Below are 23,403 nucleotides of genomic sequence, written 5' to 3'. Positions count from 1 at the left end.
TTATCCTCCGCGATACAGTCAAAATGGTTGATAATGTCGTCTTCTTCAATTACCTCCGGGCCCACTTGACAATCACGAAAATTTGCCTTTGGCCGACCGTCTTAAATAATATCTTGTCAGTGTCCATTTCTATCAATAGAATTAATTTTAGTCTTGATTTAATTTATCCCTTTTTAGAAATAGAAGAAGATAAAAAGTAATCAATTAAATCAAAATATAAAGTTGATATCTACTGGAAAATGGAGATATCTGAATTTAATCAATTTAATTCAAATTTATGTTAATCCTACAATACAACCAATAAGCGCGCCTCGTCGTTCAACGGCTGCGGACGCGGACTCGAAGTAACGGTGGAAGCTGTCGCGCGGGGAGGGTAGTTTGGCGGGTTTCGTTTCGTTGCGCGTCTCAGCGCCCGACGTGTGTATGTGCATACTCGACTCGTCGTTGGCGTGGTGTGCAATTGCGTTCAGCTGTGTGCGTGCGTGTGCGTCGCGTTCCCGGCGGGCGGACATACGTACGGTCCGCGCGTTATCGCCGCGCGCGTTAAACGCGTGCTTTCTCACATAAAGTTGCATAGAAAATCTCTCACGGTCGCGGCCATGGTGCAATTACGCTACACCCGTAACCTGTTCCTGCGCGGGATCTGCATCATATATCTGTTCGCGTTCCTCAGCTTCTACGTGCAGATTCCAGGTGAGGCGCCGCATCTCTCTCTCTCTTTCTCTCCTCTCGGCCGTATCTCCGGTATGACCAACTCCGACCGATATATCGCAGTTTTTTTTCCCTCCCTGCGTGGGCACGGGACTCTCCCCTCCCCCCCGTTATTCCTCCCCGCGCTCTTAACACTCAGGAAAACTCGCGCTCGATGCCTGTACCCTGTGTCCCTGTATCAAGGGAATGACATACGTCGATTAGCGACGCTTGTCATACATACACGGTACTACAGGAAGATAACAATCCTTCGCATGTATTCCGGTATATTCGAGCGATTACGTGTCTTCGTGGCGTTATGTAACGGAATTGTAATGCTTACGTTGTGAATCGATTGTAATCTTGGAGTTCGATTTTAGAACGTAAAAAATGTACACATCTTATTTCAGGGTATACATGTAAATTTTTGACAGATTTAGAATGTATAGCATTGCGATGTTATTAATTAATAATATATCGAACAGGATTGTACGGCGACAATGGGCTTCTACCAGCCAGGACGCAGCTGGATCTCAAGGCGCGCGGGCCGTTACTCAATAAAATGAAGCATAAGCCGACGTTCTTGTGGCTCGCGCCATATCTGGGCTTAAACGTTGATTATATGCTGGACGTACTGTCTCTTCTCGGAGTCATTCTCTCCTTTGCAGGGTACATTTAAAAAATAGATATTAATATTAAGAAAATATTTTTATGCGGAAAAATATACAGTCTATCCAGAAGTGATAAATTTCATTATGTTTCATGAATATAAATATTGTAATTCTCATCATGAAATTATAACGAGAGATCATTAATACTCAAATTACATTTGATTGCAGATTTGTCTCGCAGAAATTCTGCATCGTGCCAATATTCGCAGGGCTATGGTCTCTGTATTATTCTGTATACCAGATTGGTCAAACATTTATGTTCTTCCAATGGTGAGTTCCAAGATTTCTGCATTATTTATATAATTTAGATTTTTCAATTTTGCCAAATCTCTTTAGTGTATTTGTCACTCAACTATGTTTCTTTGTATTATAATGAAGAAATAATTAAAATGTATGCTATTCATACATACATTTGTGAATAGATTATATAATTCATTATGTGAAAATAATTGAATTGCTTGATGATTAAAATTTTATGTATGCATTTGACTTGCAGGGATGTTCTATTACTGGAGGTTGGATTTCTATGTATATTTGTGGCACCAATTTGGTATTCTTATCGCGGCAGAATAAGCGACGGGGTAACTCTCTGGGCTGTACGTTGGTTGCTTTTCCGCCTTATGTTTGCCAGTGGAGTAGTAAAACTTACCTCAGGCTGTCCAGTCTGGTGGAAATTAGATGGTAAAAATTATCTTCACGGAATCTGATATACATAAAAGTAATGTTTACGCACTATAATTACGGAAAAATTTTTTTAATATGTTTTGTATATAGCTCTAAGTATCCATTTTGAATCGCAATGTATACCAACTCCTCTGGCGTGGTACGCGCATCATTTGCCAACGTGGTTGCTTCGACTGTCCACCGTTTCTGTAAACGTTATCGAGATGGCTGTACCACTTTTATTTTTCTTCCCGATCAGAAACGTTAGAATAATTGCATTTTATTTGCAGGTATGTAATTGTCTCTCAATGTCAATTGTCTCTCTGTGATAGAATATTTATAAAATTATGTTGAATAGTTAATTGGGATTAGCGGTTTTTTTTATTACAATACTTTAACATTGCTGTTCTAGGTGATTCTACAAGTCTTCATTATTGCTACTGGAAACTACAATTTCTTTAATTTCCTTACGATTTGTCTATGCATATCCTTACTGGACGATCAGTTCTTTTACAAACGAAAATCTAAAAACGATAAGTCTCATGTTAAGAATTATGTCTCTGCACTAGCAACTATATTAGTTTATGGAGTAATAATATACGGGACATGTGTTTTATACGGTCTTAAGATAACAGACAATTGGACCATTGAATCTAATATCGGTATTTATCGTTGTTTTATCGATAATTAATAATAATTTGGTTTTAGCATTTGCATTGATCATAATCGTATTTTCATTTTTTTAGCATTTACACCGGAGGAATTTGATCGCGTTCTATCTCGCACAATACTATTTGCAATATATCTCGGTTTAGTATCCCTCGGATTGACGTTAAAGGAACTGATACGCGTTGTATTTTTCACAAAAGGGATGTATGATAAACTAAAAACAACGATATCGACAATTTTGTACTTCACGATTGTATGCTGCATCTTTGCTGTGAGTCTTGTAAGTATATCGGACAGCTTTTAAGCCTGGGTTGCTGAAAATTCGGCACGACGGCACGTACGCAACATGTTATATACATATGAAGCACGAGGTAAATGCCCGCAGGTACCATATACCGCGTTGCATCAATCGCACAACTCGACGATCGCACAACTCGTTAACGTGAAGCAGATTCATGCGAAAGTGGAGCATCTTCATATAGTGAACAGTTACGGACTGTTCCGCCGTATGACGGGAGTCGACGGTAGACCTGAAGTTGTAATAGAGGGAAGCGACAGCATTGAAGGACCCTGGAAGGAGTACGAGTTTTTATACAAGCCAGGAAATGTCAACAACTCGCTACCATTCGTTGGTGAGATATTTTCACATGTCAAAACATTTTAATGTCAATACATTATTTCGTTTTATTAATAAGCTAAGCACGTTTGTGTAATAAAGGGTAAATTTTTCTTTAACAATATTTTTTTTTTCCAGCACCCCATCAACCTCGTCTCGATTGGCAAATGTGGTTCGCTGCTTTAGGTACATATCATCAAAATCCGTGGTTAATGTCGCTAGCCTATCGTTTATTGAGCGGGCAGCCCGAGGTATTGGCTCTAATGAATACTGTCGAACATCCATTCCGAGACAGACCCCCGAAATACATTAGGGCTAGTCTTTATTATTATCATTATACGCCGTCGAGTCAGACGTGAGTACTAGAATCTTATATATAACGTGTATATCACGCTATATACATTGAATTTATAGACGAGAATAACATGTAATTTATTCCTATTCTTACGCATACAGATCGAATGCTTGGTGGACTAGAGAAAGAATAGGAGAGTATTTCCCGATATTCAGTCAGAGTCACCCTCCGCTTATCGAATATTTGACGAAAATGAAGATTCTTCAAGAGAAGCCGGCTGTCAAGGTCACAAATGAACCACTCAAATTAATTCTGGACAATCTTAGATCTTTGGTCAGTAAAGTAGAACCGAGTATAATTTTGTGGGGCGTCTTCACAGCCGGTTGCGCGATATTCATAACAGGTTACGGCAATTCGGTATCGAAAAAGAAATAGTTATTCTCTGTGAGCGATAATCATCATAAAAACTTAATAAGTTACAAAACTACAAGGTATTGAATATTAACAAGATATAAGATGCAAGCTGTAAAATATACGTATACCAGCTGAATAATTATTTGCATACAGTGTTAACGTAGTGACACAAGATACTTGTTTTGCATGTAAAATATAACGTCTGCATTTCTTCCATCTAATAGATCTCTGTTAAACAATATTATGTCGTGTATAATAACATAATAATGCATTAAATATAAATCTACTGAGATAACTCGTAAGAAGAGAACAGGGAAAAGCATTTTATTTTATATAGAATTAATATTTACTTGAGAATTTGACGTGTCCGATAAATGAATATGTTCAAAGTATGTATTCCACTTACACTGTTGATGTGAATCTGTACTTTGACGTTTACTTATTACAAAAAGTATGTGATATATGATTTGTAATATTCAATACATATATATATATATATTTTGTATGTATGTATAAATCGAATCTCTCGTTTCATATATTATAAATTCATTATGTATTATGCATCGCTCAGTATAGCATTAGTTTTGCTGATTTTAAGAATTATTAAGTATATATAATATGAAACAAGAGAAAATATATCCATCATAATGAAAATAAGAAATGAAAAAAAAAGATAAAGCATATTTTCTTATAAAACTCGTTGCTATTGCATTTTTTCTATTTTTTTTTTTTACAAATATTACATGTTTCATGGCATTATTTACACATATAGATTGTAAATAGGTTTCGATAAACGTGCATTTGTTTAAAAGTACATCTGTCAGTATAGCCGTTCTTATGGCCTTCCCCTAAAATCTATAAATTTTATATCCTACTTACAATTATACTAGATGTGTTTGTAACATGCGCATGCATATATACTTAGAATATATGTATTCTAAACCTTTCCAGACTCTTGTTAATTATCACAGTTCATGTAATACATTATGAATTATTTTCAGAAAACTATATTTGTAATAAATAAAAGCTAGTCTTCTTTTCTACGCCTACTTTACTTTAATATAAAAGAAAATGTAAATTAAAAAAGTGTATCAGATGTTTGCAGATACAAATAAAACTTTAATGCTTCTTACAAATATTTCCATACTGATTCGGGAACGGTATCGAGAGTTATGCGTTATTTTGCAGTTTTATTTTTTTTGCGAGTTACTCTGCAACTGCGTGCTCTAGGTAGATTTTCCGTTGTAGGATCCGAGGTGGGTTGAGAATCGTTATTAACCGAAACGTTTGAGTCATCTTTTTTACTTCGTTTCAAATGAGTCATATCTTCGTAATCTGCACAGTTTTTAAATTGTCTTTTCCTTGAAATAGTCGAAAGAATAACTTTTCGAGGCTTCTCCTTTTGTACAAATATCTGGTCGGGTCCCTGTACATACAACGTGGTTCTCGACAAACCTATGGGAAGTTTAAACAATTGCAGTAGGCGAGTTCGCAGTAACTGGTATTCGGCACTCTCTGTTTGCACAGGTCGTCGAGAATTCGTCACCGCTTGTTTCGACCTCGAGTTACGTTCGAACGACGCAATCAGTTTACATCGCGCGTGGGACTCATATTGACAGTCGTACAGTAATTTCCAGAGAAACAAGTTCTTCAAACCTAATAAAGTCGCTTGATTTGGCCGAATTATGTTATCCATCGCTTCTTCGTTCTCCTCTTTAACATTGTTACCGACTGAAGTTTCCCTCAATTTATTTAATTCCGTTTGTTCGTAATCTTTTACAGTTATCTTCGAACTCGTATCCAGCTTATCACGTTTCGACGAAGCCTTATTCGAAGGGCTTCTTCTAGCACAAGAAGAGATACATTTTAATGACTTATACAAATTTACATTTTGCTGGTAATAATCACGGTAATCGCTTATTAAGAACTGACCAAATTTGCGAAACTGCATTTCCTCGTCGCTGCTAACGAAATGAAGTGTACAGGCAGTTACATGGAAATCTGCGGGCACGTCAACAAGAAATTTTTTGCTAACGTCCAAATCGTAGTCTATAGACGTGTCGTTTCGTTTTTGTTGAATTTTTTTGACCCTTACGTATCCGTCAAATGGAAGTGGCGGTATAAAGAAATCACCTTGACTAACTTCCGAGGCGTAGCCAAACATTCGCGTTCTATAATTCTCCGTTATTTCGTCGTTCCGTACACCGACGCTTCTTACGTTCATGTGTTCCTTTAAAGAGACCAAAAGTTCTTTCTCTTTGTCATTTAACTGCACGTATTTCAGAAAATCAGACGGAATATCAAGATTGGCGTTCAACAAATTCAACGTGCTGTACAATCTTCTAGTATCGCGCGCAAGCTCTTCGATGTCGTAAGGTTCCTCTTCAGAATTATTCGGTTTAACTAAAGGTGGAAAACAAAGATTCTCGTACAACCTTAATTCGATATCAAGAATATTTACAGTGTGTTCCATTTCGTGCAATTTAATTTTATTATGAACTTTTTCCGCGCCCTTGGACAATTTTTTATTCCTTATGTATCTTCTGTTGCGCATCGTGGCGGGCGGTCTGGGTATATTTTCAATACTGACACCTTTCATTACGTACTTCAGTAATGCGTTATACCGATGTCTCACCTGGGTCCTCGTCTTGTTGGAAAAATACTTGGCTATCTTGGACCAATTGTTATTGAATTTCAAGTGCAGATTAATTAATGTCACATCGTCGTTGAGCGACCATAAATTCCAATTGTTGGAATTCATGTTCAACATCACCGTATTATAACGCTCTTGGAGTTGTATCGAGGTCCGATTTGGCATTATGTTGCTCGAAATCTTACAGAAGTTCTCGCCGTACTTCTGCACCGCCTGCAGAAGGGTTATCGTTTCCGTGTAAGTGAATCTGCCTTTTCGCAAATGCGGCGCTTTTCTGTACATCCATCGTACGTAAATCTGTTGCTTGGTTCTGTGTCGCAGGTGATTGGCGACCTCGGACCAGGGGATGTAGTCTCCGACTTTGACCGCGTTCATTATCTTCAAGAGATGCTTGTCCTCCTGCCTGGTCCAGGCACGCCCGGCTAACGGCACCTTCTTTATGGTGTTGTATCTAATGAAACATTGATACGCGCTACGATTTGTTCCCAGTTTCTCCGTAATAGCGTCCCAATTTTGAAATCTATATTCTCTCACGCACCTCACCAATTTCTTATCCTCCATGCTCGTCCATTCGCTTTTCCGGAAGTCGGGGTGCAGGTAGATATTCCACATGGACCTGCATTCGCCCGGTGAATGTTTATTGATGAAAGTCATAACAGAAATCTTGTACCAATCGAATTCTCTCTCACCCAACGCGCCTACCTTCTCGTCGAAATTTATGGGGAGCTCAAATTTCATTTTCTTAGCTGGATCATTAGGCTCATCGGCCTCTTTTTCATTCGATTCGGTAAGTTGATCGTGTATGGCTTCTAAAAGTTTGTCTCTGTCTTTACTGGACCAGCGATTCGGCTTCTTTACAGACAAAGGGCACAGCTCACCACGGGCTTCCTTCAGTTTGGTGTCGTAGTTTTTTGGCGCGCTGAAGTTATCCTTGTCCTTGAAGTACGGAATACCGGCGTTGCTGAGTGCCAATTTGGAATATGAGCTCAACTCCCTGGAGTTGGTCCTCTCGTCCAGTAGCTTTATCTTCTGCTCACACTCCTCGAGCATTGCAGTCAATTTCCTCTTGGCTATCGTCAAGCCCATGATCAACTTCAAATTAATCTCGTAAGCGTTCAGAGACTCGTCGATGTGCTGATTGTTACCGAGATACTCGGAGTAGTCGACCTCAAGATCGTTTCCCTCGAGGTCGACGTCCGACGAGACGTCCGATCGATGGCCGCTGCAAACATATTCCTGGGAATTTGTATTCGTTTTCAAGGCTAAAGCTTCATCCAGAGCCTGGATATCAGCTAGGATGTCTGAGTCGTCGGATTCGCTCATGGCGAACGATGTACGCCTCTTGTCTGCCTCTCACTCACTGTGGCAAATAAATCAAACAATGTACAATGTGTCTGAGTAAAAGTTTGAAGGGAAACGAAGGTGAAACTTACGTATCGGTGGCTCCTACAATCGGGCATACAAAACAACAAAGCTAAAGTCCTCAGAAAGTTCTTTCACGCAACATTGAGCAGTACAAACAATGCTACACGCAGTATCGTTATTAATCAAAGTAAAATCCTGTACATTCATGGCAAACACTTTTTCCATGTCTCTTTGGCACTGTGGAAAATAAAAATTAACATTTACAAATTTAATCACTGGACTGATACAGTTAATGTGACCAAATATTTTTAAATCAAAAGTGGGATAACTTTATTTTGGGAGGAGGGGGAGAGTGTGTGGATAAAAAGTGCAATAGCAATTTATTGAAAAAATAATAAATTGTTCATATTTTGGGCGGGAGTGAAATAATTACCTCGAAAACGAGGCGGTCTGATCACATTAGAATAAAGTATATTGTCTGATAGGACATTTAATAAAGAGAAAACTTACGTGGCTCGATTGAGAGAATGGCGCGAAATAGCGTTGACATCCAGGAAGTCACTTTGTGCGTCCCAAAATAAATGACACCCTGTAACGTACGATTTTGTAAATCAAAACAAGAAAATCCTAGAATCGCAGAGCGATCGCTTTTGTTCGCTTCGTCCATTCACAGCACGAATTACTATGGCGCAGAGAAGCACGAGTCCCTTTCTCCTCTCCTCTTCAATCAATATATCCGCTACCTTGGGAACGAATGTCCCGCTGTTTCCTTCTCGAATTCCGACACAAGATTGGGCGAGATCGACATCGACGGCGGACCGAGCGCGTACCGTTGCTCGCTGTTGCTCGCCGCACAATGAATCGTGCGCATGTAAGCGGCGCAGGCATAGCAGACGCCGTTTCGTCTCCTCAGTCACGTATACGTCTCACCGCGGATGAGGTGCGATCGTCGGGTTCTGCGCGCCCGGTTGAGAGACGAAACGGGAAATATTGAGTTTAAGACCTGGACGAGATGAGGTAGAAGAGACGTCGGCGTCACGAATGACAGACGCGGCCTTCGTTAACGAATTCATCGCCGCGTCCCGCGGCTGGCTTTACTTCGCGCGCGCCATAACGCGTCCGTCGTTGCGAACGGTTAATTCGCTCATCCGGTCTTTGCGGAAATTAAGAGGTGACATTTCACGCGCTATCATCGACACGAGAGGGAATACCGAAGGCTCATAGTTGAGGAACTTGAGGCCTCCGAATAGGCGAGTGTTTAACTCTGGTGTTGTGTCGCGAGTGCCACATTCTGCGTCGCAACAACACAAACACGAGCGTGCGAGGCTCGGTGTCACGTGGCCGGTGACGTAACTTCGGAAACGCTGTACCGGCGGGTGTTTTCGAGTCGGGCGGTTTTCCAAAATTTCAGGCCGCGTATCGAGAAGCGAGATCGGGGAGCAAGAGACACCGTTCTTTCGTTGATCCCGAATTCGATCTGTGAAGGTGATATTTTTTTACACGAAGGATTTGGACAAATTTTTTTTGCGCGCGCACGCATACATACGACGGCGCGGAGTGGCGCGGCACGGCGCGGCGCGCCAGCCAACGGACGATTTTGACATTCGGCCGGAAGTAGCGCACATATGTTTCCGACGTCGCCGCTGCGGAGGCGCGGCTGCGCAGTCGACCCGCGCCCCGAATATGTCGACGTGCGAGGAGCGGCAGCGGCGGGCGGAGTGATGTATGATACGCTGACGACTGTTATCATGATTACCGTCGTGGCGATATCCCTCGGTTGAGGAACGGCGCGCCCCGTGGTCGATCCTAAACAACGTGAGGAGAAGACCGTCCGTTGCCGAGCAACCTGCCGCGTCGCGGGATACAGATCTCGCTCTTTCCCTCTCTCGCGCTCTCTATCTATCTCTCGTTCTCTCGCGCTCTCTCTCTCTTTCCTAGACAGTAGTAGTAGTAGTAGTAGTGGTGGCGGCGGCGGCGGCGGCGGAGAAGGAGGAGAGGTCCAGCCGCGCGAGAGAGCGCCGCGCCAGATCGCCGTGCCGTCGTACCGTATCGTACCGAGTACCGTGCCGTGCCGTGCCGTTCCGGGGGCGGTGATCGGCGGGCTCGGCGGAGCGGAGCGCAACGCGGCGCAGCGCTAGGGGCCCTATGTCAAATCAACGTCGGCGACGTCGTGGACGAAGCGCGCCAGCATGAAGAAGCTATTCTCCAAGATCGACAACACGTCGAAGGAGCCCAACAGCTACCTGGGGAAGGTGTTCACCGTGGGCCGCCACACGGTCACCGTCGAGGAGGTCCTGGCGGAAGGTACGCGCGGCCCCACCACGTCGGTCTCTCGCGGCCGACCTAACGCGCACCTAAACGGGCGCGTCGCACTTCCCTCACGCGGGTTTCGTCCGCTCTCTCGTGCGCCCGTATTTCAGCCTCCGGTGGACGAGAGCGTGCGAGAGAGGATCCCCCCTGTTCTATTTTACACCGCAGCGCCTTGCGCCCGCCCTCCCCCGTCTCGCCTGGCTGTGTCCCGCTTTTTTTCTCTCCTCTCCGTCCTCCCGGTCCTCGTCCTCGCGACGGTACGAGAGATAAGCAACGCGGCGGTACGATCTCGCGCTCGCATCCGGGGCGGACGGTTGGCTCGTGGACGTCATTAAGCTCGTTAGCGAGACCAGAAGTCTCGATGCGCCGACCGCGAAGTGCGCGTTTCACGCCGTCGATGAACTTCGCGGTCCCGCGAGGAGTGTCAGTTTCGTCACTCCGAGATGAATGTGTCAATTATCTTTCGGACGTTTCGGACAGCCAATGCTGCGAGAAAAATATGCGCGAAAAATCTAATATTTTGCTCATGAGCGTCACAGAGTTAATACCTAATTGTTACTTTTCAGGAGTTTTTTGACACGTCAATTGTGAAATGCGCGTTTCGCACGCCGTTAATAAAATCGGGATCGTCGATTATCTTCCGGAGAGCTATCGCCGCGGGATTTGCACCCGAGAAACCTTTTGAAATTGTCGCATCGCGTTGCAGAAATGAAAATGCCAGATGATAGGGTTTTATTGTTACATGTCGATATGTCCAGAGCTGACAAACAGAAATTGATTGTCCAATCAGTAAATTTACTTTGAGATAAAGCCCGAGTATCGTAGCTTTTATTACCACGCTTGTAACTGTATCTGTGTCAAGTTACAATCCACAACATGTTCCACCAGTAACCTTGTGTGGATATTTCATATATTTTTTATTCCGATTAGAATATACTTTCTTTATTCTGTTTTCAATATATATACGATTATAATTAAATAATAAACATTTTTATTTCTTTTCTTTCTGTCTCTTCCTTTCCGTGGTGTACTTATCCCGTGTAATGCATCTGTTGTTTTTACAGGAGGATTTGCAGTTGTGTTTTTGGCAAAAGCCTCAGGTGGACGGTATGCACTTAAACGGATGTATGTCAACAATGAACATGATCTCAACGTGTGCAAGAGGGAAATTCAAATTGCTGTGAGTATTTTCGTGAATAATGAGAGTGCTAGTTAGTATTAATTAGTAGCGCTAATTAATTTTCTTGCTTTATAGAAATATGTAATGTCGCGATTAAAGGCTGAATGAATTATTTCTATTTACAGAGCAACCTGAGCGGTCATAAAAATATTATAGGATATGTAGATAGTAGCATAAGTCGCATCACCGGAGAGATACACGAACTTCTGCTTTTAATGCCTTACTGTAAATCCCAAGTTCTTCAAATGATGAATAACAGGTTAGGAGTGGCCCTTTGTATCATTTCTATTTTGATAATATTTTGGCATTTTTTTTGTGTATTTATTTATACACATAGGTATGTGTAAATAAATATATATATGTCACACTTGCATTTAATTGCAAAATATTGCCAGTCTTATTGCTATCTTCACTTATCTAATGATATTGAGATTTATGGCATACATTATACAATTTTCTCATTTCTAGGTTGCAAACAGGTTTCAGTGAATCGGAAGTTCTGCAAATTTTTTGTGACGTTTGCGAAGCCGTATCGAGGTTGCATCATTGTCAAACTCCCATAATTCATAGAGATCTCAAGGTGAACTACTTAACGGGCATTACGTAACGACGTCGTCGGAAATATCTTGAGCTACATTTAATTGTCTCGCGATAGGTGGAAAATATACTGCTCGCCGACAGCGGTCATTACGTTCTGTGCGATTTTGGATCCGCGACGGGAAAAGTACTCAATCCCAGCGTCCACGGTGCCGCGATGGTCGAGGAGGAGATCAAGAAATACACCACTTTAAGCTACAGAGCACCGGAAATGGTCGACATGTACTGTGGAAAACCTATTACTACGAAAGCAGATATTTGGGTAATGTGTATTGTCTACTTTTTTTTTACATTTACGTGTGCATCGCGCACACATAAAAATCGTAAAATTTAAAAAATTTTAGCAGCGTTGCGAGTCTTTTTTTTACATAGAATCCCCGTCTTTCAGGCTTTAGGATGTCTGTTGTATAAACTCTGCTATTTTACACTACCGTTTGGCGAAAGCACGCTTGCCATACAATCCGGAAATTTCACTATACCGGATAACTCGAGGTATGTGAAAAATCGCTGATACAAATTGCTCGCATACTCAGTTACTTAACGAACGAATAAAATACATGAATAATATGATTACATACATGTCGAGTAGTTAAGTAGATTAGATATACACATAAAATATTTTTACGTTACAGATATAGTAAAGCTCTTCATTGTTTAATTCGATATATGCTTGAGCCAGATCCTGATGTACGTCCTGATATTTATCAAGTTTCCGTAATTGCTTTTCAAATTCAGGGCAAAGAGTGCCCTGTGCAAAATTTACACGTACGTAGATTAGATAATATTTTTATAATTGTAGTAGTATTATTATATTTAAAAAATCCCGCATGTTTCTTATGTAAAGGTTTTTCTGGTCAAATTGCTTGTTTTGATATGTTGTAGTTTTTGTAATTCTAAACAAATGCCTCTAATTGCCACGATCACAGAAAATCAAAAGGTAATGGAATGCGAAGCTCTGAAGTTATGGAATTTGAATGTTTGCCATATCTCTTTCAGGTAACTTTTAGGTAACGCAAATGCCTTCTTTCAGATATAGTGGGTACGTGAATATATGAAATACCTGCATATAAGGGCTCACTTAAGTATATTCATTACACCTAAAAGAAGGTCATCAAGTTATCTTAAAAAATTGGCACACTCAAATTGTATGACTTTAAAAGTTTATACTTCTTGATTTTCTGTGATTGCAGCAATGAAAACATTTGTTTAAGATACCTACACATATCTCAAAACGGAGCAGTTTGACCGAGGAAACGTGTGGGGTGCTTTATATCAAATCAATTATATACTGCTTTATAGTAATTTTGCTCTCTCGAATTTATCTTTACAGAAAGTCCCAACCCCGACGATAGATTCATTACCATGCCCACCCATGGAATCCGAGAATATTAAAAGATCGGCATCTGTAAAAACTCCGAAGCCCACGCCTATAGCGACGACAGTCGAGGGCACGTCGGTGACGCCGAGGCAGAGACCGAAGGGGCAAGCCGTTAGTACGGGACCGATCAGTTTGGGCGGTCAAATCGTAGGACAAATATCGGGCCAAGGAAATCAGACGCAGACTACACCGGCGAACTCTATCTCTTACGTTCAAGTAAGGCTAACAATTCGCAAACGTACTCGATATCTCTGTACTTGAGATGCACGAAAAATACTTGCTTAGATACTTTAGATGAATAGATTACCTTTGGCAAAATGCTTAATTAATGTAATCATTTCGTTCTGTCAGGTATCGCCACACGTTTGCACCCCCAGTCAAAATATTCCCTTCGGCCAGTCGCAAGGACAGCCGCCGCAGTACGGACAGTCGCAAAGCCCGATGATCAGTCACTCCCCTTTGACGCAGCAGTCACCCGTTACCGTTCAGGATAAAAATGCGTTTTACTTCGATTCGAGGCAGCACGATTCGAGAGCTACGACGAACGTGAACGAGAAGAATTTGGAGGCTCTATTTCCGCCGTCAGGTAATTCTGAGTGATGGCAGGCACGCTTTAAGCTCCACGGAGTAAAAGCAAAAAAAAAGTGATCGATCGATTTTTCTCAATACTTTTACAGGATATCCGGATCCATTCAAGGACGACACGAGAGCGATGCCGCCACCTGCCAAGATACCACCTCCCGTTGCACCGAAACCCAGCAAGATTCTTCCGAAACTGTCCAATCCTAGTTACCCGTCGTCGTCGTCCAAGTATCCGCCAGTCACCTCACTACCGTCGAAATTGTCCATTCCGACGGGGCCTAACATGGGGACTCCGCTGACGGTGACGCCGCCGGCTTTACCGAAGCCGGTTAATAAGACAGAAAGTTTGAGTCAAAATATAAGTTCGAGCATATCCCCGCCTGACAGTCCGACACTGTCGTCCTCGCGTCACAGGAGGAACGTCAGTGACACGAGTGCTTTTAACAAGTAAGTCGTTATTTAAAACACTGTCTCCCTTTTGTATCCATGTTCAGTAATTCTTTCAATTTAATGCCGCGTCCGAGGATCTTGAGAATCTTTATCTTATTTCTCTTATCAATATACTTTTATTTATTTTACAATGGTCATTTCGATTTACAGAGCATTTGCAACCGAAACCACTCAATTCTTAGCGCCATATGAGGCTTCGGTCAAGCCGCGTACCGAAGATACGACCACTACGCCACCAGAACTTCCGAGTGATACAAGGCCTTGCATAGCAACTAGTGCCTCGCATGTACGTGTTGTAAGTACACGAAGCGCACAATTTTATGTTTATTTTTGTTAAACGGCGTTCGGTTTGTCTACGAAATATGAATCGGGTTTTTATATTATTATTGGAAAAGTTTTTTGTTCTATATTTACAATAGTTTAAAATTATATCTAACATTATACGATGGTTTTTTTTTAAATTGAAAAATTATTTGTGATACAAGTAAAATAAAAATTTCCTTCAATAAAAGATTGCGTAGATTATACGAGAAATATAAAATTTAATTTTTACTTATTTAGAATCTCGGTTTTTTAAATATTTTTATATTATTTTATGCACTGCACTATCATTTACATTAGTGATCCCTCATCTTCAAGTAACTGATACTGAAGGTTGTCGCTTGAAAATAGTTAATACTTAAAAAAAACTTGCCTACATTTTTATCAGGGCGAACTTTCAAGCCTAATGGGATCAGAGGGGAGATCGCTGAGCGCAGATGTAGCGGCGTGGAATCCGTTTGAGGATGTACAACCTTTTAATCAGTTAACGGAAGATCATATCTTCGGTGCTGAGTTTGACAAAATAAGAAGAGGGAGCAACACCAGTATCAGCGGGGTGAAAAGTCGCGAAAGTCTTGTTATGACGTATACCGAATTACCGGAAGATCCTTTTGAATCTGCACCCTTTAGCCTACCAAGTAAGCTTTCGTCAAAGTTCTATATTAGTCCCAAAAAAGTACGAACATAAATACATTTTATTATGAAGTTGAAATACATCTATTAACGTTTTAATTCTTCCTTAGCAGGGAAGAAGAATAAAATCGGGTCAAAGACTGCTGCTATTGCTGGAGGTAATGCATAAAATCCTTCTTACACTATCCTTCATCATCTTTCTCTTCCACTCTTGTTCCTACATTAATCTATTAATCTATACTTGATTTGAAAACCATTCGCTCGCTGTCTTAATACTTGGTTTCTTCCGTTTGCCATCATCGCTACGTGGTTTTAAGCAGTAGTTATAACCATTGTCTTTCGTCTTTTCTTTTTAGTCTCAGTTGTATATCAAGTATACCAAGACAGTTCATGAAATTCGATATTTAATTCAAGTAATGAATTTCCGAAGAACTATCCATTTAAAATGTTGAGATTTTTTTCTTTTTATATACATACTGTTGAATATACATATATAGCTTTATTAGTTTAACGTTTGTTTCTTATAGATCGCTTTATAAATGTAATTTACAATATAGATACTTTAATTCGATCAGTTTTATTTTTAAATATTTTAATATCGAGTTATTTTAGAAGAAACAAAGTACTAGATGTAATCTTGTTATACAACTAAGACTGTCTTTAAAATTTCATATTTCAGCTTTATATACATATATACATACAAACAAATTAGAGAAATATTATTTTAATATGAATTATGAATTTAAATCATCACAGTTTCGTAACAAGTGAACTTAATTGTTTTTATTTTTATTACGTAATATTTTTTAAATTTAATTTCGTATGCAATTGACAAAATTATTAAATGAGATTACGAGACGATCAGCAGAAGTTATGTGGGCACGTCACGTTTTGAATTACAATAACACATGTGAGGATAGATTAAGACTAATAACAGAAGTGAAGAATGATCATCTAAAATTAGAAAAATTTTGTCCCTACAATTAGAAAATAATATCTATTACAATTGTTCTTTTTATCAATTTTTTTCTCCTTGGAGAGAAATATATTATTTTCAATATTGCTCACAACAGAATGATCATTGAATAAGATTACAGATAGCAATGTATTTATACAAAATGTTTGTGGACAATAGATGTAGATAAAAATGCTGAAATAACGATATCGGCATGTTACGCTTTTCTGCACTTCCATGTACATAAATCTTAATTTTCATTAATAGAATTTGAAGTAACGCGATGAAAGGAAAATAATGTTTTCAAAGTAATATATAAAGTAAATGTTTTCTCTCTCAATTTCTCTCTAATTAGTATTACATGCAAAACTTGATTTGTGATATAATACATAATCAGTTAGTGTGTAATAACGTTGATCGTATTGTTGTATCGCTTCATTAAATTTAGAAGAAATTAATATTTTTTTGTAAAATGTTTCTAAATAATGTTTATTTAGATGAATAAAAGAATCGTGGGTTTTTACTACTGTCTGATTTACCAAAGACGTGTGATAAGTTACTAAGCTTAGATGCTACTACTCATATAAATGAAAATGAAAAAATGCCTTAGTTAACTAATGAGTTTCAGAAACTCATTATGCGCTCTCGTTATTTTGAACAAATCTTATCTGTTAAATATAATAGGATAGATAATTGCTAGAGGTGTAATCTGTGCACAAATTATTTTTTTGCAAGCAAATCTGACTTCATTTCTATGTACATTTACTCATATGTTATTTACGAAAGATTATAGCGTAGTTATTAAAAATTTTAGTTTTCAACGATACGCATATATGCAATCATACATATATAATTGTTTATTCGAACCATTTTTATAATACTTGTTGAAATACTTAAAATAGTATTCATAAATTCGTGAAATATTTTTGTCTTCTTTTACGTTTTTCTTTACACTTTATTACCATGACGGGTTTTGACAAGGACGATCGGTTGGTTCGCTGATATATCTGTGAAAAAGTGATTGTGATGCAAATCTGCTCAGTTATGCTCAATTACATGAGAAAGGGATGGTATAGACTATATATTACCAGTGAATTACATATTAACTTCTACTTACCTCAAATAGTAAGTTACAGTAAGGATAATACATCGAACATTATAATCGAGATACGCTATATATTGATTATGTTGTAACAAGTGTAATTATTACGTATTGTTGAAAATACGATGAACATATAGGATAAAAAAAAAGATTTTGTCTTTATAATAGATGTTCCTACATAGTGCACAAAGCGAAAAAATTAGCTTTTATTTTTAGTGTTTCCGTACGGAATAGTTGGTGTACTGATAAAAGGGAGGAACAAATTACATATAAATATTACATATGCATATATATAAATATGAATATAAATGAATACACACGTACATACACACATACTGCTATATATATATATATATATACATAAAAATTATGTTATATATTATGTGATATATACAAAGTTTAGGTACACTATTTTGTCCTACTCATATACATATACGTGCAAACGTATCATGTGTTATAACAATTGTATTATATATAGCATATAAAAGGAGGAACGTGGGAAGAATAGGTTTCAAGTATTTCCAAGAAAATATTACATACGCAATGCGATTAAAAGCATGCGTATTAAAACGCGAGAAGTGAAAGGACTGTTCGTTTCGGAATATATTGTCGAATACGAAGATTTATTTTTATGTGCGGAAGTATCGGCACGAACCTTTCCTTCCCACAAAAATGACGATTCTCTGCGCAATGCGTGAATATATTACATACAGACGTACATTAAGGGTTATTATATAAAGATCACGAGATTGTATCTGCTTCGCGCGATGGTAATACTACAGTGGCTGGCAAATAATAGTTAGCGATATTATTTTCATTTCTCGTTCTTCTTCCTTCATCTTTCATTTCTTTCACCTTCGACCGTGTGTACTTTTTTTTTCTTCTCTCGTTTCGTTCGTTTCTTTTCACAGTCATCTCAATTACACTGCTTTTACCACGGTATTTGTTAATTTGGGTTTCATTTTGGTACAACTAATACTTCTCTACTTGTACTTCTTTGATCTGTACGCAAAATTTCGGGATAAGATGATGTAATTTAGCACTGCAGCATCTGCAGCTTGTAAGAGAAAAATAAGGCACCGTCGTCCAAATTATATCACCTTATCTTACGTAAAAGTGTAAAAAATCACGATCTGTGTTTGCGTATTACTTGTACTTTGCATATTTGTATCTATTGTTCAATGCGTTAATGTCTATATCAAATAACATATCTTACATCGTGTGCAACAAGTGCTATAGGTATTAATCAATATTGTATGTACTTGTTATAATTGTTATTATCTCCCAATGGAGTTTCTATATAGCAGAGTAATGATTCAGATATAACGACGTACATATTGATATTTTTTTAAAAATTGTATCTGGGAGAATTAATTTTATTAGCAAAGAAAAAAGTTCAACGAAATTAGGATAGCTCCTTTACACTGGCACTAGTAGTATTACCAGAATCGCCGTTAATGTTAATTCTTCCTTGAGCGTGTGTAAGTATCACGAATCCTTCAGGGTAATGGTACAGCAAGGCGGAGACAATTGACGACAATTGATAAATGTGCTTTGTTTCTCTGTGAGAGAAAAAGGAAAAAAAAAGATTTACGAGAGAAATTATACACTCTTGTCTGTCCAATGTCTGGAACAACCTAATGAGTTTGGGAGGCACAAGCCCTTTCGTCTCTAATCGAATTTGTTTACGAGATCTTTCTTTAATCAATCTTGTCCTGCTTTGTTTGCCTCCCATAGTGTCTCTAATAATGTACTATGTTATGTTGCGACACATCGTATCGAAGTAAAGGTACTTGTTATCCACTCGTCACTTCATCGAAATACAAGCATGCTCCTTTCTTAATCTGTAGCGAGACTCGTGTGAAAAAGAGAGAAGTCGTTTTTTGCGAATTCAGAGCACTATAGGGGGCTGACAAAACACCTCGGACAATACCCTTTCTCGCTGTATTAAGACAAATAATGTTGCAGCAATAAAATGTAAATTAGCATACGGAGTATTTGTTTTTTTCTGAAAACGCTACTGGCAGAAAACGCAGCAATACTTTGTCGAATCCTTTGTGCGCGGGAACGATATAGCGCGCCTCTCGCCCAGGGATATTATATGTGTATTCTCGTGGTTTTGGCTTGAACGGCGAACCTGTTGCTCAGAGCATTACTGCGTTTTTAACACTTATCCTCAATCCTCTGAATCTGATTAGGACTGTTCCAGACCTATTGGTGGCGGTAACTAACAAGTAGCTTATCCTAAAATACGTGTATATTGTACCACTTTCTCCATGTCGAAGAGAATCTAACATTACCTTTCTCTGAAGCTCATTCGAATGATAAAAAACTGTAAATATCAATGCACATTCATACTCAGCAAAGTGCACTATTTGCAACAGACCTAATCAGACATTTCCCGTTTCTTCTGATTCTTTTTTCTTCTGTAGATAAACGATATCACGCTTTATATCATAAAGTCAGTCATATCAGTTTATATCTATAAATTTTACGAGGTGTAAATACTTGATCTAATAGCTTGTTCGAAAGCGAAATTTATAAGTTGACAGTATAGTAAAATTATTTTTTTTATATATAATTCTAGCAAAAATATTTGAGTAAATTAAAGAAATGATTATGAATATAATTTCTTATATTGGGAGGTAAATGCATATGTAATAGCTTATATTTTATCCTACACGGACAGAATTTTTTTTTTAATTTACCCTGCAAATCATGTTAATTATGGGACAATATAGTATTTAGGCAAATTTTACTGTGCACTACAATAGGATTTCGCAGTAAAATTTATTGTAGTGCACAGTAAAATTTGCCTAAATACTATATTGTCCCACAATTAACATGATTTTCAGGGTAAATTTTAAAAGAAAATTCTCTCCGTGTATTAATAGGAAGACTTATTAAAAAACATATATTATATTGTTCTACATACATACAGAGTGTCCCAGATTATACTGAAAATTTTCTACCGAATTCGTAGTTTGTGTGTCTCTTCATTATAAGATTTGGGATGCTCTGCATAGTGTAAGAGTTTTGATTGAGGGAATCGAAACCGTGTATCGTAGACCATTGTCGAATCGTATCTCTGATGATGTTTTGCAAAATAAAAGAATCTAGGTAAGTACGTTACGCTTCAGTGATAACGGAGGTTCAAAGTTTGATAGTTTAGTTCTAAAAAAAAAAGATATCATTAATATAAAGAAACGTCTTGCTACGTATGATAATTGTATTAATGTAACGCGACGCTCTGTTTTGCAGGAAAATCGGCGAACGATAGAGCGAGGGTACCCCTGGCGCAGTGGAATCCCGGGATCGAGCACGGTGGCAGCGGCGGTGGCGTAGACGACGAGGCGTCCCTGATCACGGAGCCCAACCCGGTCTCGCCGCCGTTCGTCCGCGCGCCGGCGGAGGATCGTTCCAAGTACGAGAAGCTGGCGTTCAACGCCGACGAGGTGTCGAGCGACAGTGACAAGGGCGCCAAGGAGGCGAAGGAGCGAGCGAAGAAGGCGAAGAAGCGACGTGTGAAGAACGTGCTGAGCCGCAGGAGGCGAGTCGCCGCCCAGCACGATAACGAGGAGAACGCGACGAACGTGGATTACGAGTCGGACGACTCGATCGGCTCGGCCAGCGACCTCCGCGCGATGAACGACGAGGAGGGCAACGACGGCGAGGTGAACGACGAAGACGACGACGACGAGGGCGGCAACGTGTGCGGCAAGCATGACGAAACCATCTCCGAGAGCGTGCGCACGTGCAGCAGTTCCGCGTATCACGCGGAATGCGAGTCCGTGGCGACGCACGAGGACGATTACAGGATGAAGAGGCCGAGGAAGCACTACACACATCGGCAGAAGAAACAGCAGCTGCCCACGATCAAAGCGGACCCGATCGTCGGCCATCAGTACGGCGAGAAGCCGCTGCTGTTAGACGACGAGCTGGATCCCGAGTCCAAGCCGGAGCAGTCACACGGCGATCCCTTCGTGGGACATCAGTACGGCGAGAAGCCGTTGCTGTTCAGCAACGACGACAGCTCGTCCGATAACGACAACGAGAAGTCAAAGTCGCTCAACAACGGGATCTGGAAAGTGGAGGACGACGTATTCGCCCTGGCGCCCTTCCCGCGGTCCAGCAGCTCGCGGAAGAGCAGCGACAGCCGCGAGAGCGAGTCCAGGAATGTCGATCTGGTCGGCAGCGCGAGGAACTCGCCCCACAACTCGACGAATCTGGTGACGCCGATCTCGAGTTCGCCCATACCGCTGGAGGTGTTTGCGGATGTGGTGGAAAGCAAACCCACGCCTCCGTCGACCAAATCCGCCGCTCTGTCCTGCAAATATCCCAAGAGTATCGCAATCGCGAACAGCAAGACTATTTACGAAGAACCGACGTCGTTCCATCAGCCGAGCGTCGTCCAAACGTCGTCTCCGGTCAAAAGCAGTTCTCACGTCAGCATCGTCGAGGAGGAGGAGGAGGAGAATATCGAGAAGGACCTCTTTGGCTCCTCTCCGTTCAGTCCGAGCGGATTCACCAATCCCTTCAACAATGCTCAGTCCAATTTCTCGAGCATCGACTCCGCGTCGACTCAACCCATGTCGATCCTGAGCCCGGCGGGCCCTTCCTCGTACATCGATTACGCCAACTGCGTTCCGCTGCAATCCCACAACGCGGCGCCGGACAATTATTACGCTAGTCACTCGAGCACAATCGCGTCCACGTCGAAGTACGGCATGGTGACGGTGAACTCCGAGCCGACGGCCGGCGCGGAACCGTCCAAAGATCTTTTCGGGTCGATCCCGTTCGAGGAGTTCGCCTCGCTGAAGCTCAACGAGCAGCAGCAGCAGCAGCAACAGCAACGCCCGACGTCCCTATCGCTGTCGCAGTCGCTATCTCAGTCACATTCGCCGAATTACAACGTCGTGGACAACGTCGCGTTAACGACGGTGCTGCCGGTCGGCGGCGTCGTGCAGTCCCCGAAGAACACCGTCGTTCATCTGACACCCACTCCGCCGTCGCAGCCGCAACCGCCGTCCGCTTACACGATACAGACGACCACGCATACCGCCAGGATTACCGTGCACGCGGTCAACAGCGTTTCCAAGGTGGACATCACGTCCGACATGATGTCACCCATGTCGCCCGAGCCTTTGGTCGTCGCGGACGACGACACGCCGAAGCACAACAAGAAGGACAAGTCCAAGTATCACCTGATTAATGAGAACCACGGTGACGTCGTCGACGTGTTACCGACTTACAAGGCGTCCCACAAGACCAAATCGGTGAGCCACAAGAAGACGCCGAAGGGCAAGAAAACGGCCGCGACCACCGGTTTCAGCAACATGAGCTTCGAGGATTTCCCCAGCGACGAAAACGAAGAGAGGCAGGCGGGACGGACGAAGGTAGCGCCCTTCGAGGTGATCCGCGAAGTTTCGGAGAAGCGATTTGGATCGTTGAAGAGGCGGAGCAATCCGTTCACCTGAAATGAGATGGTTTTCGTTAGGAGCTAGTTGACACAAAGCCGTTTTATTAACCGCGGGAACGCAGATAGAGCAGCGATATGATATAGTTGATTAATTCGTTGTGTATATTGTAGAGATACCGATAAACTATATCGGTAAACATCGTTCTATACAAAATTACTTGATTGGTCAGAGTTTTATTATGTGTATTGTGAATGCACACACATACACATACACATACACACACGCATATATACTAACAGCGTTAACAAGATATTAATCTCATCGTCAGTAAAAATAACATGATAAAATCTCCAACTGGGAAATCAATCGATATACAGGTTGTGTGTATATGTATATATATATATATATATATATCTGTCTCTTATACACATCTCTGAGC

General features: G+C 40.7%; 3 protein-coding genes across 9 annotated transcripts; 2 read left to right on the top strand and 1 right to left on the bottom strand.

The window, feature by feature from the left end:
* The first annotated feature begins 349 nt into the window (after positions 1-349).
* LOC105451130 (lipase maturation factor 2-like) lies at positions 350-4,337 on the top strand. Of its 2 annotated transcripts, none has more exons than XM_011691402.1 (10): positions 350-693; positions 1,176-1,359; positions 1,530-1,631; positions 1,858-2,042; positions 2,136-2,314; positions 2,437-2,686; positions 2,771-2,973; positions 3,079-3,325; positions 3,448-3,664; positions 3,766-4,337. In XM_011691402.1, the coding sequence occupies exons 1-10, from the start codon at positions 600-602 to the stop codon at positions 4,037-4,039; spliced, it is 1,935 nt and encodes a 644-aa protein (XP_011689704.1). In that variant the 5' UTR covers positions 350-599; the 3' UTR covers positions 4,040-4,337. The 2 variants fall into 2 exon arrangements, with proteins under 2 accessions (XP_011689704.1, XP_011689712.1); XM_011691410.1 differs by lacking the exon at positions 350-693 and adding an exon at positions 920-1,101.
* Positions 4,338-5,009: 672 nt separating this feature from the next.
* LOC105451092 lies at positions 5,010-9,374 on the bottom strand. 6 transcript variants are annotated; one of them, XM_011691345.1, is made up of 3 exons: positions 8,547-9,374; positions 8,105-8,273; positions 5,010-8,031 (listed from the first exon to the last, which is right to left on the bottom strand). In XM_011691345.1, the coding sequence occupies exon 3, from the start codon at positions 7,992-7,994 to the stop codon at positions 5,196-5,198; it is 2,799 nt and encodes a 932-aa protein (XP_011689647.1). In that variant the 5' UTR covers positions 7,995-8,031; positions 8,105-8,273; positions 8,547-9,374; the 3' UTR covers positions 5,010-5,195. The 6 variants fall into 6 exon arrangements, with proteins under 6 accessions (XP_011689647.1, XP_011689664.1, XP_011689656.1 ...); XM_011691362.1 differs by having other exon boundaries at positions 5,010-8,273; positions 8,547-8,625; positions 8,720-9,374; XM_011691354.1 differs by having other exon boundaries at positions 5,010-8,273; positions 8,547-8,625; positions 8,780-9,374.
* Positions 9,375-10,170: 796 nt separating this feature from the next.
* LOC105451122 lies at positions 10,171-23,021 on the top strand. Its single transcript, XM_011691389.1, has 14 exons — positions 10,171-10,340; positions 11,411-11,526; positions 11,652-11,785; positions 11,995-12,106; positions 12,182-12,385; positions 12,512-12,615; positions 12,756-12,888; positions 13,454-13,717; positions 13,853-14,087; positions 14,179-14,530; positions 14,684-14,828; positions 15,243-15,492; positions 15,598-15,645; positions 20,806-23,021. Exons 1-14 carry the CDS (start codon positions 10,226-10,228, stop codon positions 23,019-23,021), a joined length of 4,428 nt encoding a protein of 1,475 aa, XP_011689691.1. The 5' UTR covers positions 10,171-10,225.
* Positions 23,022-23,403: the final 382 nt, after the last annotated feature.

Source organism: Wasmannia auropunctata, unplaced genomic scaffold (genome assembly GCF_000956235.1).
Source record: "Wasmannia auropunctata unplaced genomic scaffold, wasmannia.A_1.0 LD336106.1, whole genome shotgun sequence".
Classification (NCBI taxonomy): domain Eukaryota; kingdom Metazoa; phylum Arthropoda; class Insecta; order Hymenoptera; family Formicidae; genus Wasmannia; species Wasmannia auropunctata.
This window is presented reverse-complemented; position numbering and strand designations above follow the sequence as displayed.